The 16,582-nt window shown below is 38.9% G+C and overlaps 1 protein-coding gene across 1 annotated transcript; it reads right to left on the reverse strand.

Annotated features, from left to right (window-relative positions):
* Positions 1–3,616: 3,616 nt before the first annotated feature.
* Positions 3,617–7,288, reverse strand: LOC133708032 (auxin efflux carrier component 2). The gene is made up of 6 exons (XM_062133483.1): positions 5,693–7,288; positions 5,082–5,364; positions 4,808–4,893; positions 4,551–4,708; positions 4,320–4,396; positions 3,617–4,214 (listed from the first exon to the last, which is right to left on the reverse strand). The coding sequence occupies exons 1-6, from the start codon at positions 6,957–6,959 to the stop codon at positions 4,148–4,150; spliced, it is 1,938 nt and encodes a 645-aa protein (XP_061989467.1). The 5' UTR covers positions 6,960–7,288; the 3' UTR covers positions 3,617–4,147.
* Between the last annotated feature and the right edge of the window lie 9,294 nt (positions 7,289–16,582).

Genomic DNA, 16,582 nt, shown 5'->3' on the forward strand with positions numbered 1-16,582 from the left:
TGCAGTAGCAGGACAAGAGTACAAGTGCAGTAGCAGAACTGGACAAGTATGAGTGCAGCGAGTGCAGTAGCGGGATTGGACGAGTGCAGTAGCAGGATTAGGCGATGACAAGTGCAGTAGCAGAACACGAGTACAAGTGCAGTAGCAGAACACGAGTACAAGTGCAGTAGCAGAACTGGACGAGTATGAGTGCAGCGAGTGCAGTAGCAGATTGGACGGGTGCAGTAGCAGGATTAGGCGATGACGAGTGCAGTAGCAGAACTGGACGAGTATGAGTGCAGTAGCAGATTGGACTGGTGCAGTAGTAGGATTAGGCGATGACGAGTGCAGTAGCAGAACACGAGTATGAGTGCAGCGAGTGCAGTAGCAGGATTAGGCGATGATGAGTGCAGTAGCAGAACTGGACATGAGTACAAGTGCAGTAGCAGAACTTGACGAGTATGAGTGCAGCGAGTGCAGTAGCAGGATTGGACGAGTGCAATAGTAGGATTATGCGATGAGATGAGAGTAGTAGGAGAGTGAGGTCTGAGATTCTTTCTCTTAGCAACGTGTAGAAGAAAGATAATTTTTTTTTTGCTTTTGCGAAGTAACATAAATGGATTATTCTCAGAAAAAAAAAAGTAATATAAACAAATTATTCTCAGAAAAAAAAAAAAGATTATTCTCAGAAAAAAAAAAGATTATTCTCAGAAAAAAAAAGTAACATAAAGGAATTATTCTCAGAAGAAGAAAAAAATGTAATATAAAGGGATTAGAAGTCAAAATGAGTAGTTAAGGGGGGAAAAAAGTATTATGTTTCTCGGAAAAAAAAAATAATATAAAGAGATTAGAAGTCAAAAGGAGTAGTTAAGGGTAAAAAAGTAAATTAACTCATGACATGTGGCAAGTGGAGAGTAGATTGTCCTCATTTGTAAGATTTAATCCTTATAAAAGGATTACAAGTCAAAATAAGTAGTTAAGGGTAAAAAAGTAAATTAACTTATGACATGTGACAAGTGGAGAGCATATTGTTCTTAAGTGTAAACTTTTGTCCTTAAATGTTCAAAACCAAATGTTGTGGAGTTTTTTGTGTTTTGAAATCCTATCAAGGGGGCATATGTAGTTTGCTATTAATTGTTTTATGTTGGAGAAGTATTAAATATAAATTTTGTACAATATATACTGAGGAAAGCTTGTGATCTAGTAGTTGAGAGCAAACTCTCTTTCTACAAGGACAGCAGTTCGAGTCATCCCTCTTACATTTATCTATTGCATTACTCGAATTAATCTACCCAAATTCAAGGGCACTAATCCAACCAAGGACTAAAATATCGACATTTTCGCCGATATTTCGGCGATAATTTCGTTTTTTTGACTCTCCGAAATTTTGTCGAAATTTAGGGAATATTCCAAAATATTCCTCAAAGAAAATCCAACAAACCTTGACATTACACAGGTTTCGAACCTGTGACCTTCCAAAATAAGGCCAGGCAAAGCACCAAGCCCCCAGCCAACTCGACTGACCGTTGGTTTTAGTTCTAACACACTTTTGTTTGTATTAGAATGTGTTTTCCATGGAAAATATTACTAATTCTTTTTTTGAGAATTAAGTTAAACTTCTTAAATATAATTACAAGCAATTTTGTATTTTTAATTTGTTGACTCTAACATTTCTAAATAGTTTAATGCTTTACAAGATTTCCTAAATACTTTTGTCACGTTTTCGTAATATTAATTCATTTGTATTTGATTATATAGTTCTACAACTTTACTAAATCTCTAATTATAATTGGTATCATATATTTTACTGGTGGCAACATACGTACTCTAAATTACTATAATTTACTATGAAATGAAAGTTGTTCACCATTTTTTTCAAATATAATAGATAATGGAACAAAGAAATACGTCATAAGGTTTCACTTAAAATTTCAATAATTTTCTCTCAATTTCCACCATTTCTTTTTTAAATTTATCAATATCGATATTTCCTCGATATTTCCGTCGAAATTTCTATTTATCAGAGTATCGATATTTCCTCGATACTCGATATTTTAATCATTGAATCCAACTCATGAAAACAGAATCGAAACGAAAATCATAAGCAATAAATGTTGAAGCTAGCAACTATGATTTGACGGAATATATAATAGTGAGATTGTTTTAGTGAACTCCGTTTGACTTGGTCTTCTTGGAAACTATCCAGACATTTGATTTGCTGAAGCCTGAACCTTGGAACTTGGAACTCATTAGAAAACAATTATCACACCACACAGAGAGATAAGCCACGTGGACCACCGATATAGCTGCACTGATGCATGGTGTCTTCTCTAGGGTTTACAGCAGCTGTTCAAACCTGTTTGTTTTTTGCAGAGATGTCTGAGAACACCTTCATGTGCTCGTCTAATTCTATTTATTTAGACACTCTCTTGGCTGCCCACGTGAGAAAGAGTTGCGAAATAATGCCAATAACAATAGATTATTATATTCTTAGTCCAACTTAACGTATATCAATATATTCCGTTTTTTAGTTCGTTTTCCATAGAATCTAGACCTAAATCCCAATGCTTATTGTTTGTCCATGAGTGCTGGCAGGGTCACCTTGATCTGATGCCAAAACACCCAACACATGTACTGTTTTTGTCTAATATATTGGCCGTGACATTTTCATTCTACAAATATCGTGGCCAGTATATAAGAAAAATATTCTTGGCTTAAAAGGTCATTGACTAATTGAAAGTGAAACAATGGCATTGAAACATTGTCATAACGAAACAATACCATTATCCAAAGGGGAGGCCCCCTCTTCTCTACCACCCAATGATCAAGCTTCAAGCTAGAGGAAGGCAAACTTCAGAACCAGTGAATCCAACAGCAATCTTGCTTTTATGTACTCTATAGCTATAGCATAAATTCAAATCCGATATGCAGGGTTTTGTACTACCTATGTACGTAGGAGCTTGGTGGAATAATTCATAATTATTCCTAGTAGACCTTGGGTTAAAATAATCAGATTGATTCATATAGTGATCGTACATGGTTCTTCAAATATATGCATGCTGTTATCTCAAGTTAATATGCATTAATAATAGATTAAAACTAAAAAAAAGTTCAAGCAGAATGAATCAATGATCTGGATTCAAATTCTGAGAATTTCTTAAATCATGAAGATTGAAAGCAAATTGAGGGAGAAGTATTTTATTACTTTTTCCCATGAACTCTGCATTTTGAGACCTCCAAATACTTAAAAAAGAAACATGTATAGCAATATCATCTTTGGATATAAGAATGAATAGTAAACATGAAATGGTCCAATTTATCTTATAGTTCTTTTATTACTACATAATTAAGAACTTATTTTCTTCAGCTAATCTCAAAACTTTCATAAATGAAAAAGAAACTAATATCACTACACTAAAATTAGGTCCAAAAATTTCAACTACTGAAATATATTCTAGATTTGAAACCTTTATTGTCTTTTTAAAATTTAGCCAGTAGTCACACCTTCCCCGCCTCTTCTTTCAGTATATATATGTTTCAATATTTATTGGCCACTGATCCCAAATATATAATAGTCAGCAGCACATGTTAGGACCTCAATAATAAGTCAATGATATTTCACACAAAGATCAATTAGATCGCTTCAATTTGCTAGCTGATCCAAACCCCAAAAAACAAGAATAGAGATGTACTTAAACAAATGAAGTTAGATCAAAGTATATTACCTGGATTTAGGGTCAAACTTAAGCAAAGGGCTTCATTGATATTGGTGTACCAAATATTTAAAACACATAAAATTTGCACCCCAAGAACAAAAAAGGAAATTTTTAACCTTCCCTGGCTTCTAAGGTCTACTCTCTAGCTATTACTTAATTTCTATCTAAGCCAGTACACAAAACTTAATAATATCATACGTAGTAACAGTAACATGGAGCAAAGCCAGTGAAGTAAATGGCATATCAAGACCCCCAATTGTCACTTGATGCGGAGAATCATATGATATCATTTTTTCTTTCTTTCTTTTCTTTGCTCAACACTGAATCCAATGGCATGCATGCATGCATATGATTTTCTGTTCAAGAGATTTCATCATTCACTCATCCACCTCAGCCTGACTTGGATATACAGCTATTATATTGCTTTCTTCTGCCTTCAATTTTGCCAGAAACTAGAGCCCGAGAAGAATATAGTAGAGTATTGTTATAGGCAAGGCAATCAGCATTCCAAAAATGACCCTGCAATAATTGCAACACCAAAATACAAGTTAGGTTTTTTGGTCACTATTTACCATCATGCATGAATCAATTTATGGGTTTTTCTTTAGAAATGTAGCTACTTACGCAGTGCTAAGTATGTCTGCGTGCACATTGTATTCTTTGGCAAATACAAAAGGAACAATCCCTTGAGGAAGAGCAGCCTGTGAAAAATGGATAATTCTATTTGCGGTAAGCTTTTAATTGAGAAAATCTAAATGGGGAAACATAATAAAATTGTATGGTATTGTCTTAAATTGTCAATTAACTAACTAAGATTTCCCGAGTGGGTATGGTTTGAAGATTGAGTTGGTTAACCTGAACTATTGCAACATGCAAAAGAACTCCACGAAGACCAACAGCTATGGAGCATGCAGCAATAACTGCTGGGCCTGTCAAGAACCTAACAGCCATTGCAAATGTTGCTACTGATTTTCCACAAGCTATGATCTTTGGTTGTAAAGCCATGAATAAACCTGAAACAAAGAAAAAAAGATAATTATAGATGGACACAAGGTTTGAATTTTATAATTTACAATATTTAGGTGGTCAATCAGTCAATAGAAGATGCATACCTAGACTGAACATAGCCATCCCCAAGCCAGCGTCAGATAATATTGATATGGATCCACTTATAATTGTGGGCATTTTGATGTGCCACCTGGAAATTAAAAATATTAATTAGTTTGAGGTGATGTGGTTGAGGTAAAGCTGAGTGTACAAGATATTTTTATTCAACTATTTGTATCATATTTATTAATAATATCATGCCTTTCACGGAAGTAAGGAGACTCCTTCCGACTGTGGTTTGGAACTATAGGAGATAAAAAAGCAGGAAGAGAGACGTACTTGTATGATACGAGAGACCATGCGACACCAAGGAGACTGGAGTAGGTGTTGGGATTTCTAATGAGCTTCCTCCACACCATGATGAGTATAAGCCTAGTCATGACACTTGCAGGAGGCATTTGTTGCTTCTTTGCCACACCTCCGTCTTCCATGTCCATCTTCTTCTGGCAGCTGCTGTATGGAGATGCACTTGCCGGAAACTTTGTTCCTTCTTCTATTTCAAGCTCCCCATCTCCACTCATTTTCCTACCAGGACTCATATTCTGAATCAATTCATGCATCCCTGCACATTTCAGGACACATTTAATTATAGTACTAGTAATGATTTTGGATATAATTGATCATTAAAACATATGCATAGTGACGCAATGGTGAACTAATTTGATTGAATTCCTGATCCTAGAATTATTAATGCAATATGTTAAAGAAAAGCACAAACAAACAGATCGATCCCGAGAAAATTGATTACTTCTTAAAAAACTAAAATCTGTCTAGTTGATTGACTGTCAATTAAACTTGAAATTGTATGTTGGTGTCAGAACTTTGTTAGCAATTTTCTAAATAACAGATATGGTTTGGGGGTGAGATCACACCGGACATTATTTGCTCACCTTTTGAACCAGCAATTGGATGATCATGTTGAGCAGCCTTGGAAGGATCAATGCCCCCAAAATCAGTAGAGGCAGCTCGGTTAACTGCATGTTTCAGATTCCCCTCGGAAACCGGCGAAGCACTCGAACTCCAAACAAACATATGAAGCTCCTTATTAGGCACTGCACCACCACTACCACCACCGGCACCGGCGCCTCCGCTTTCCTTCTTTTTCGGTCCGCCACTAGTAGACCCCGAAAACATGGGATTCGGAGGCGGATACGAGGACACAGTCCCGGCATTGAACAGCTCACCGCTCATGCTCCTGGCCCCTCTCTTCTTGTTGCTTATCTTCATCATCTCCTCATCAAAATTCGAAGTCCTCGGGGTCACGCCTTTCGACGACTGGACCGAGTAAACATCGCCAAACCCGCCCTGGAAGCTGTTGGTGTAGCCGTGTTTAGGGCTCGGCGCCTTGCTGGCATTGAACATGGCGTAGAAGTCAGTCTGGTTGAAGCTGGACGCCCTCGGTGTCGGCTCACGAGAGGACTGAACCGAGTAAATCTCAACGCCGGTCAGGTTCGAAGCCCGAGGAGTCATGCCGGAATTCAAAGAGTTCAACCCGTGCGACTTGAACGACGACACCATCGACGACGCCGCCGATCTTCTCACCACCACGTGTAACTTTCCATCCTCTCCGATCTCGGCATCGGTCTGCAAAGGCTCGCGTCCGTTAAGCGAAACGACGTCGGAGTCCACTCGAAACGAGGTAATGGACCCGGCGGTTTCCGGGAACTGCTCTGAGATCAAGAGTTTGGCTCCTCTGTACTCGAACATGAAGAGCATGAGAGTGTACCAGATGACGCTCTGCAGCACCACGATTTGAACCATAAGAGCGCCTGAAAAGTCGCCGTACATGGCTTTCAAGAGAGGAATCCCCATGACGAGAGTGTTAGGGAGAGTGGAGAGGGAGAAGAGCGTGATCATCCACTCGAGGTTGCCGCGCTTGGAGAAGGTCTGCCAGAGGAATAGAGCCACAAGAATCACCACTTTTTGCAACGAGTCCGCCGCGATGAACTGGTAGTCCATGGCGTAGGGATCGTTGGAAGAAATGAAGTGAAATGAAAGCAGAGGAACTGCAAAAACCGCCACGAAGCGGTTGATGCCGGAGCACTGGTCCGGGGTGAAGATTTTCCACCACCGGACCGAGCCGTAGGCCATGATCATGGCCACGTAAAGCGGCACAATGCTTGCAAGGACCTCGTAAATGTCCTTTCCGCTGATCATGGTTCAGTGCCTTCAGTATTTTGACGATGAGAAACAAGAGAGAGGTGGAGAGGAGGAGTAAAAGGTTTGTTTGTCTTCTCTTATAGAGAACTCTCTGTGATTTTGGGGATTAAACAACTCGACAACAAACAAAAAGAAAATGATTATTTAAGTGAGAACCTGTCAAGTGTTTGTGAAATGCAGAAAAAACGGTGGGAGTGGCAGTTTATTCTGACCCAAAAACAATAAACGGGAATAGTTTTACATGTAAGTTTGTGTACTGCAAATCTGTGCTAGCTGCTATTGTTTATATATTAATTCATCAAACTCTTAATGCTAAGTTAATTAAAAACAACAATGAGGATTAAATTTTAGGCTAAATGTGAATGGATGGGTTGGATTCTAGAGGGCTTTGGATATGTTGAAGAAGAGATGAGATGAGGCTTGGTAAGCGCCATTGTAGTCGTTAAGGCACATGCTTTGAGCAATTTACAGTGATCCGCGGTAGCAGCCAGGATCCTGTCCCCGGCCATTTATCATTTTTGCACTTTAAACCATATAAAGTACGGCTGGGCAAAAACTACCGAAAATTCAATTACCGCCCAAATTGGACCGAAATAAGTGGTTCGGTAACCGGACTGAATGCAAAACAATGTCGTTTTGTGATTTAACCGAACCGACCTGCATCATTATGTTCAGAATCGAGTCTGAGCCAAAAACCGATTGACATGATTATTTATTTAAATTCATTTTTGAATTTTTTTATTAATTGTTGAGTTTTGATCGGTTACATACCAAGATTACAAACTCAACTGCACCCGATCCGAAACTAGTAACCTTAATCTCTAACTCAGCCGCACGACTTTATTTTTGGGTCTTTCTAAATGTACCCAGCAAATTTCTATGTAGACCCAGCAAGTTTTTTACACCCAATAAAAAAATAGAATTTATAATTGTACTCAGCAACTTTTCCAACAATACCCTTAACAAAACTCACACCCAGCAAAAGTCATACCCAGCAAAACTTGGATTATCTCCGCATCAAGTTTTGATGTTGATTGTTGCAGTGTGCATTTGAGCCATGTATGCAGAGTTGGTATTTCGATCAGCCAGCTTTGGTTGACTTGGAGGAATTGGAAGCGAAGCAACTTTCCATCCATTTTCGTAGCTTTTTTTCTCAGGGTGATTATTATATCTCATAGTTAGTAAAACTGTGATTATATAATGCAAGTAGATGGAGTAGCACGATAAGCAGGACAACTATTTGTTTGCGAGAGAGAGAGAGAGAGAGAGAGAGAGAGAGAGAGAGAGAGAGAGAGAGAGAGAGAGAGAGAGAGAGAGAGAGAGAGAGAGAGAGAGAACCCATCTTTGATCGAGAGAGAGAAGCTACGTACGGATTAATATGAGGGAGAGATTTGGAGATGAATTTGTTGCGAGTCCATTTATGAACTCATATGACACTACCCCAGAGAGAGAAGGGCTGCAGCAGCAGCACTATTCTCTATCATAACCTGTGAGCTTGTGGCACAGCCCATCATCTTCTTCAGTTTCAGAGGGCTCTTCCTCCTTCAAAACCAATAAGTTTTGTACTTAATTCATATAACAACCAACTCTTCATCTGTCTGTACTAAAGCATGAACTGTTTTGGATGATGAATGGGCCCTACCAAAAATACCAACCCTGCAGGCTCAAATGCACACTGCAACAATCAACATCAAAAATTGATGCGGAGATAATCCAAGTTTTGCTGGGTGTGAGATTTGCTGGGTATGACTATTGTTGGGTGTCAGTTTTGCTAAGGGTATATTTGGAAAAGTTGCTGAGTACAATTATAAATTCTATTTTTTTATTGGGTGTAAAAAACTTGCTGGGTCTACATAGAAATCTGCTGGGTACATTTAGAAATACCCTTATTTTTTCATCTCTCTTCTCTGTACTTCTCAAAACGCTGCCCGGCCAAATTTCGGACAAAATCCCTTATTTTCTCTCAAAATCTCTGGCCACCCTTCTACTCCCACTGAAACCTAGACCTCTTCCTTCTTCTATTCTCAGTCTTCAACCCGTGAGGGTAAGAGTGGTGTTTTCTTCTCTTCTCTTCTTGATTTGTATATGGTTTTTCAAATTCATTCTTCATCTCTCTCTGGTTTTTCAAAGTGTCAAAAAGGGATTTGCATTTTGCATCTTCTTCTTCTTCTTCTTTTTTTTTTTTTTTTTTTTCACTTGTTCTTCTCAAATACTGTTTGGGGCTTCTCACTTTCAAAATCAAATCAGGGTTTTAAAAACCATTTGGGGCTTTTGTTAAAATTCGGGTTTTGATGTTCAAACTATTGTTTTGGGTTTGTGAATTGATGATTGATACTCGGATTTTTAAACCTCATTCGGAATTAGGGTTATTAATTTGGGGCTTTCTAAATTCATTCAATTAGGGTTTCGAAATTTCAAATTGGGGCTTTTATTCAAGGTTAAGGGTTCCAATAATTGTCGATTTGAACTGGGGTTGTAAACCTCAATCGAAATTAGGGTTTTGAATTTTAATTTGTTGCTTTCTGATTTCATTCAAACTAATCTATGGTTTTGTATTTGCAGATTATGGAAGGGATATCCCCGACTCCGACTCCTAAACCAACTCCAATTGCATATTCAAGCACTGAAACCACCCCTACACCGACTTCAACACCTACAGTTGATGTTGTCAAATTTTAAATAAACTTTGCAAGTGCACGAATCGGTTGTAGTATAGCTTGTGCAAGTACGAGGTCATTCCAACTGGGGATTGATAACCAACTTCTAATTCTAACTAATCGACCAAATTACACTCATGATTAACAAAGAAAAACAAGAAGATATTTTTGTGATTTTGTAAACAATCAAGAGATAGAACAAGTTACTATAGGCAAATCGAGAATATTAGGCAAGATAATTCAAAGGATTTAATGAGTTTTAAAACAATGATGGACAAACACTAGGGCTTCTAGCTTCACCGTCACAATCCTATTCAAGTTTCTAGTCTTCCAATTACTAATTTTAAACCGGTGTTGAACATTCGGTCATATAAGCCTTATTGCAGAGTACTTATATGCATAAGTTCTCCAAAGTATGAATACTACCTTATGGCAGAGTATAGTATTCGAATTATTCTCAGAAATATGGCATCTACTCCAAAAATCAATGAAGTTCAATGAGAACAAAAGGATTCACACAAACCAAATAAAACATGGCATCTATTTTATTAATTTGTGGTTTTTAATCACAGGAAGCTTTCAAGATTCAACATGGCATCTACCTACTCTTGCATCAGATAGCTTAAAACAAAACTCTAGAGGTTGCGAGTCAATAGTATTTTGAAGGGCTAAATACAAATTACTACCCTGTGGTTTAGGTCCAAAATCAATTCAGTCCCTGAACTTCCAATTTCATCAAAAACACCCCTGCACTTTCAATTTTGATCTAATAGGTCCAATTTGTTAGTTTTCCGACAATTGAGTTATTTAACTTGTTAATGTGGCTCATATATGGCCTATGTTTTATGATGTGGTGTCGAGGTGGTCTGCATAGTCAATTTAGGAGTGAGTCCTACTATTAAAAATAAATAGTTTTTCAACAAATAATCCAACTATAACTTGAACCCATAACAGAATATTAACAAATTGGACCTATTAGATCAAAATTGAAAGTGCAGGGGTGTTTTTGATGAAATTAGAAGTCCAGGGACTGAATTGATTTTGGACCTAAACCACAGGGTACTAACTAGTATTTAGCCCTATTTTGAAATAAGCAACAATGTTTATAGAGACTGAAAAATCAACACCAATCCAACAATCAAATAATCATCCAACTAAAAACATTGAATAGTCATGCTAAGGATACATCATGGTCCTAACAAAGGTATTAGTTACTTATAGTCATAACAAAAGCGATGATCATAATGAAAAACATAAAATAAACTTAAGAAGGGAAAAAGGGATGAAAGTATGTTGAAGATGGAAGTTTCCAACTCCACAGGACTCCAAAAATCCCCCTTCTACTTGCCTTAGCTTTTCTTTTTATATGACTCAATTTCCAATTTGAATAGGCATTCCCGATCCTCCTTTAACTTGAATCTTCAACCATGATGATGTGGCACTCCGAAAATTCACAAAAATATATATTGGACCTTCAAGACATCTATGATACTACCAGAATTTTCTCTAAATTTTCTGTGCACATTTAAGCTTCAAAACATGAGCTTGTAGAAAGACATTGCAAATTCTTGTCCAACCTGAACTACCTTAACTTGAACTGCTATATCTCTCCCTAGAAATATCGAAATCATGAACCGTAAAATTCTCCAGAAACTAGACATTTAGGGTTTTCCATGCATATAAGACTCATTATCGATTCTTCCTAGATCAGTCCAGTTTACTCTTTAAAGTTGACTGTTCTGCAGAGGCTGCTTCAGAATTCTAGGACTGCTAAGCCTCTTTAGTAGAAAATAAGAATTCAATGTGTTTTGGAATGCTATAATATTATTCACCTCCAAAGAATAGGGTTTATAAAGTGATACAAGAGTAATCCTAATAGGAAACGATCTCCTACAAATATACAGAGAGACGTAATCTATACGTACAAGGAAAGTAAATATTTACAGAATATTCTACACTCCCCCTGAAGTTGGTGCATAGATGTCAATCATGCCCAACTTGTTAATCGAGTTGTCAAACACTTTCCTTGACTCTCCTTTTGTAAGAACATCTGCTAATTGATCTTCTGTATACACAAAAGGAAAACGAATAATTTTCCTGTCCAAATTTTCCTTAATGAAATGTCGATCTACTTCCACATTCTTAGTCTGGTCATGCTGAATAGGATTACGAGCAATTTCAATAGCAGATGTGCTATCACAATGCAGGTCCATAGGTTTCTTGAGTTTAAAACCCAAATCTTTCAACACATTACGAATCCACAACATCTCACATACTCCATGTGCCATACCTCTAAACTCAGCTTCAGCACTTGACCTAGCAACAACCTTCTGTTTCTTGCTATGCCAAGTCACCAGGTTTCCGCCAAAAAATGTAAAATACTTAGATATGGACCGTCTGTCTATCTTATCACCAGCCCAATCTGCATCCGTGTACCCTACAACTTCCAATTCACCCTTTTTTTCAAACAACAAATCTCTTCCAGGTGCCATCTTAAGGTATCTCAAAATACGATACACTGCATCCATATGCTCTTCACTAGGACAATGCATAAACTGACTAATCACACTCACAGCATAAACAATATCAGGTCTAGTATGAGAAAGATAAATAAGCCTCCCTACTAGACGTTGGTACCTTCCTTTATCAATTGGAACTTGATCCAGACATATGGCAAGGTAGTGGTTCATCTCGATCGGCGTCTCAATAGGACTGTAGTCAAGCATCTCAGTTTCAGCTAACAAATCAAGTACATACTTTCGTTGGGACAACGAAATCCCCTTCTTGGACCTTGCAACTTCAATTCCAAGAAAGTACTTTAATTGCCCAAGATCCTTCATCTCGAACTCCTTAGAAAGATACTTTTGTAGAGCCTCCATCTCTTTTAAGTCATCCCCTGTGACAATCATATCATCAACATATACTATCAGAGCGGTAATCTTACCCTAACTACGCTTGATGAACAAAGTGTGATCCGAGTTGCTTTGTCTATATCCAAACGTCCTCATGGACTTGGAGAACCTCCCAAACCAAGTTCTCGGAGACTGCTTCAAACCACAAAGAGACTTCTTCAACTTACAAACCTTGCCAGTATCATAAGGAAAATTCTTGACTCCTGGCGGCATGTCCATATACACTTCTTCCTCCAAGTTACCATTGAGGAAAGCATTCTTTACATCAAATTAACATAGAGGCCAATCTTTAGTTGCTGCAAGTGATATCAAGATTCGAATGGTATTGATCTTTGCTACGGGGGAAAACGTTTCTTCATAATCAATTCCATAGCGTTGAGTGTAACCTTTGACAACTAATCTGGCTTTGTACCTGTCAATGCTTCCATCAGCTTTAAGTTTTACTGTAACCAGTCTTCTTTCCAGCATGCATATTCACAATATCCCAAGTCGAGTTTTTCTACAAAGCCTCTAGTTCTTCATTCATTGCTTGAGTCCACTTAGGATCTGCCATAGCATCCTATACACTACTAAGAATAGATACAGCGGATAATTGATCAACAACAAGTGCATGTGACCCAGACAACCTATGGTTAGACATGTAATTAGCTATAGGATACTTTGCTTTGGTTTTGATGTCTGGTTCATATTGTTTCTTAGGAATACCCTTGGTAGCCCTCTGTGATTTCCTAGGCTCAATATTACCTACCCCAAATGATTCGTTTGAAATTAAAGGTACCTGAGAAGGAATACTCGCAACGGATTCTTCAGTTGATGATGTAGAAAGGGGGAAGACCTCTGATAGATTAGGGCTCTGAATTATATTATGTTCATTGGGTGCATCACCATTGGGCATTAATGCATCGTTGTTAATCTGTTGGCTAGAGTCACATGGTAGGCTGGAGCCAAGCCGTTGGCTGGTGGAGTCAATAAATTGTCCTTCTGAGAGCCCCACGGGTCCATCCATTTTCCACCTTCTTTATCTCCCATCACGGGTCCACCTCCATCAATTTGTCCTTTTTTATCTCCCATCACGGCACCTCCACTTTCTTCTCCTGCGGACCCCACGGTGAGTTCTCCAACTTCTTTTTCGTTTCCTGCCCCATCTTCTTCTCCTGCGGACCCCACGATAAGTTCACCTCCATCTTCTTTTTCGTTTCATGCCCCATCGCTGTCAACTGATATTGGGGAGTTCCCAACTCCAACTCTAAATTTCGACTCCAAATTCTTCGAATTCTAATTCTTCAAATGCAAATAAATCTCGGGGATTTCCTTCACAATCTCTCTCCCCCTGAAGGGAAGACTTTGAACCTCCCCCTGAATAATAAGGCTCAGATTCGCGAAACGCAACATCAAGAGAAACATACATAGTGCCAGTAAAAGGATCATAACATCGATAACCCTTTTGAAAATCCGCATGACCAACAAATATACACTTATGGGCACGGGGTTCAAGCTTGCTGCGGTGAGGCTTGGGAATATGAACATAAGCAACGCATCCAAACACGCAAGGTTCAAGGTTTGGTAGCGACGGAAGTAACAAAAGTTTTTGAAGTTTTCGCTGAGGATTTTGAAATTCAATTACCCGAGAAGGAGTACGATTAATGAGGTAGGCGACGGACTTCACAGCTTATCCCCAATATTCACGTGGTACATGCATGCCAAACAAAGAGGCACGGACAACTTCAAGTAACTGTCGATTCTTCCTTTCCGCCAATCCATTCTGTTGAGGAGTATATGAGTTGGAAGTCTGATGTTGAATTCCATGAGATTGCATAAACTCCTGCATAGGGCCATTAACATACTCACCACAATTGTCAGATTGGAAAACACGAACAGACTGTTGGTATTGTGTGGACACCATTTTATGAAAATCTTGGAACATGCAACACACATTACTCTTGTTCTTTAATAGAGATACCCAAGTCATACGAGTGCAATCATCAATAAAAGTCACAAAATATTGAGCTCCAGAAAGAGAAGGGATCTTGGCAGGACCCCAGACATCCGAATGAATCTTCATAAATGGAATGAGACTTTTATTAAGACTAGGTGAATACAAAATTCTATGACTCTTAGCCAGTTCATATACATCACAACGAAAATCTGAATCACTGACAACCGAAAACAAATGAGGTTGTAGTTTTTTAAGAGAGCTAAAAGATAGATGACCCAAACGACGATGCCATAGCCACACTGTTTCCTTAGCACTCTCTACTCCATTGACCTGATTCACTTGTCCTAAAAACTGTTGTTCGCCACTCTCTGTCAGATCCAAGTAGTAGAGCTTCCCCCTTCTAACACCATAACGAAGAATCAGCCGAGTCAGAATGTCCTGAAACACACAATACATGCTAGTGCTAGAATAATTTCGCCAACAGATATGAGATTATATGCCAATGAAGGAACGACCAACACAGTGTGAGGGGCTCTTTTGATTGGAGTTGTACGGCAGTTGGAATTCATGGGTAAGGACCCAAGATTTTGCCCCTTTGTCTGAGTAAGCAGCAACTAGGCCCAGCAGACCTCAAAGGACAATGAGTCCTACGAAGAATGCTACTGTTTTTTCTTCCCGGCAACTCCTTCTATATTCACGGCAGTAAATTGAACATTCTAAAAAAGGCTTGGCAAGATGCATGTGGCGTGTGAGCTAAAAAAAGCATGATTTATAGTGAAGATGAGAGATTTACAGCAGCTAGGAAAGCTTGGATTCGGATTGTGGTTGATGAATTTTTGGATTGGAAATGGGTTTTTGCAATACATGTTGGGGGAATTGCTTGGTTTTGTTTTTGGGTTTGCACATATGTATGTAGGTTGGATCTAAATAGGTTTCTGGGATGAGTATAGGGAATAGCTTGGGTTTACTTTGCGTATGGATTTCTTTGGGGTTGTTTCTGAATGCCCTTCACAATAGTAAGAACTCTCAATTTATAGGAGAGCTGATGTGTGATGTAGCATTAAGCTTGCTGCCTTACCTTTGGCGTGCAGCTGTGATTATAATCCCAGAAATCCTGCTGCTGGGATTACCATTCCAGGATTTCCGCTGTTGAAATCTGCTGCTGGGATTGCAATCCCAGGATTTCTGCCGTGTTGCTGGGATTATGTTTTTGGTGTTGGGATCAAGGTTATATGTGGCATTTAGTGTTTTGTTTGGTTTCAAAGGAGATGGGCTTGGGCTTTTGGGGTTCTTTGCTTGTTGGGGTTGGCTTTATCCCTCATATCAAAGGGATATTGGGCTTGAATTGTGCTATCTCTCTTCTTCACCTTGCCCATGTTGAGAATTGGGCTGCTGGCTTGAATTTTGGTCCCAAGTCCAAAATTATCAGCATGCCTAAAACTCGCAATGGACATCATACTTTTCCGTAACCTTCCACACCACACCCATTCTTGTAAGCCCCAAGTGCGTGAATGTGGCTTGGGTCCACATGCGTGGCGTGATGGTTGCGGGTGTAATTCGCCTTGAAATATGAATTGGGCTTAAAGCATGAATTGGGCTTGAGGGCTGGATTTTTGGGTGTCAACACACAGAATCAAGGGTTAATGTATTAGATAAGACAACAGAACCTTCCCCAGTAACCGGAGTTGGAGTACCATCAGCAGTAGAAACAATATTTTTAGATGAGGGTTTCAGCTTTTCTAAGAGACTAGGATCATTAGTCATATATATGGTCAGATGCACCTGTATTAGTTATCCAAGAACTATTCATAGATACCTTACCCTTCATACCTGACTGTGCTACATTAGCAGAGGCACTAGATGGCTGTGTTTCCTCTGTAGTAGCCACGACAACTTTTCCAAGGTTCTTTCACTGTTTCTTGGTGAAATCCCACCAATCAGGGTAGCCAATCACTTCATAACACCGTTGCTTGCTATGACCCACATCTCCACAAACCGGACACTTTGTATTTGCATATGGATTTGTTTTACCCGGAGGATGACGTTGTGAGGGAGTTGAGAAGCCTGAGGAGGGCCCCTGTTTAGGTTGGACAACCATGGTAGAGGATTCAGAGG

This window comes from Rosa rugosa, chromosome 5 (genome assembly GCF_958449725.1).
Source record: "Rosa rugosa chromosome 5, drRosRugo1.1, whole genome shotgun sequence".
Lineage (NCBI taxonomy): Eukaryota > Viridiplantae > Streptophyta > Magnoliopsida > Rosales > Rosaceae > Rosa > Rosa rugosa.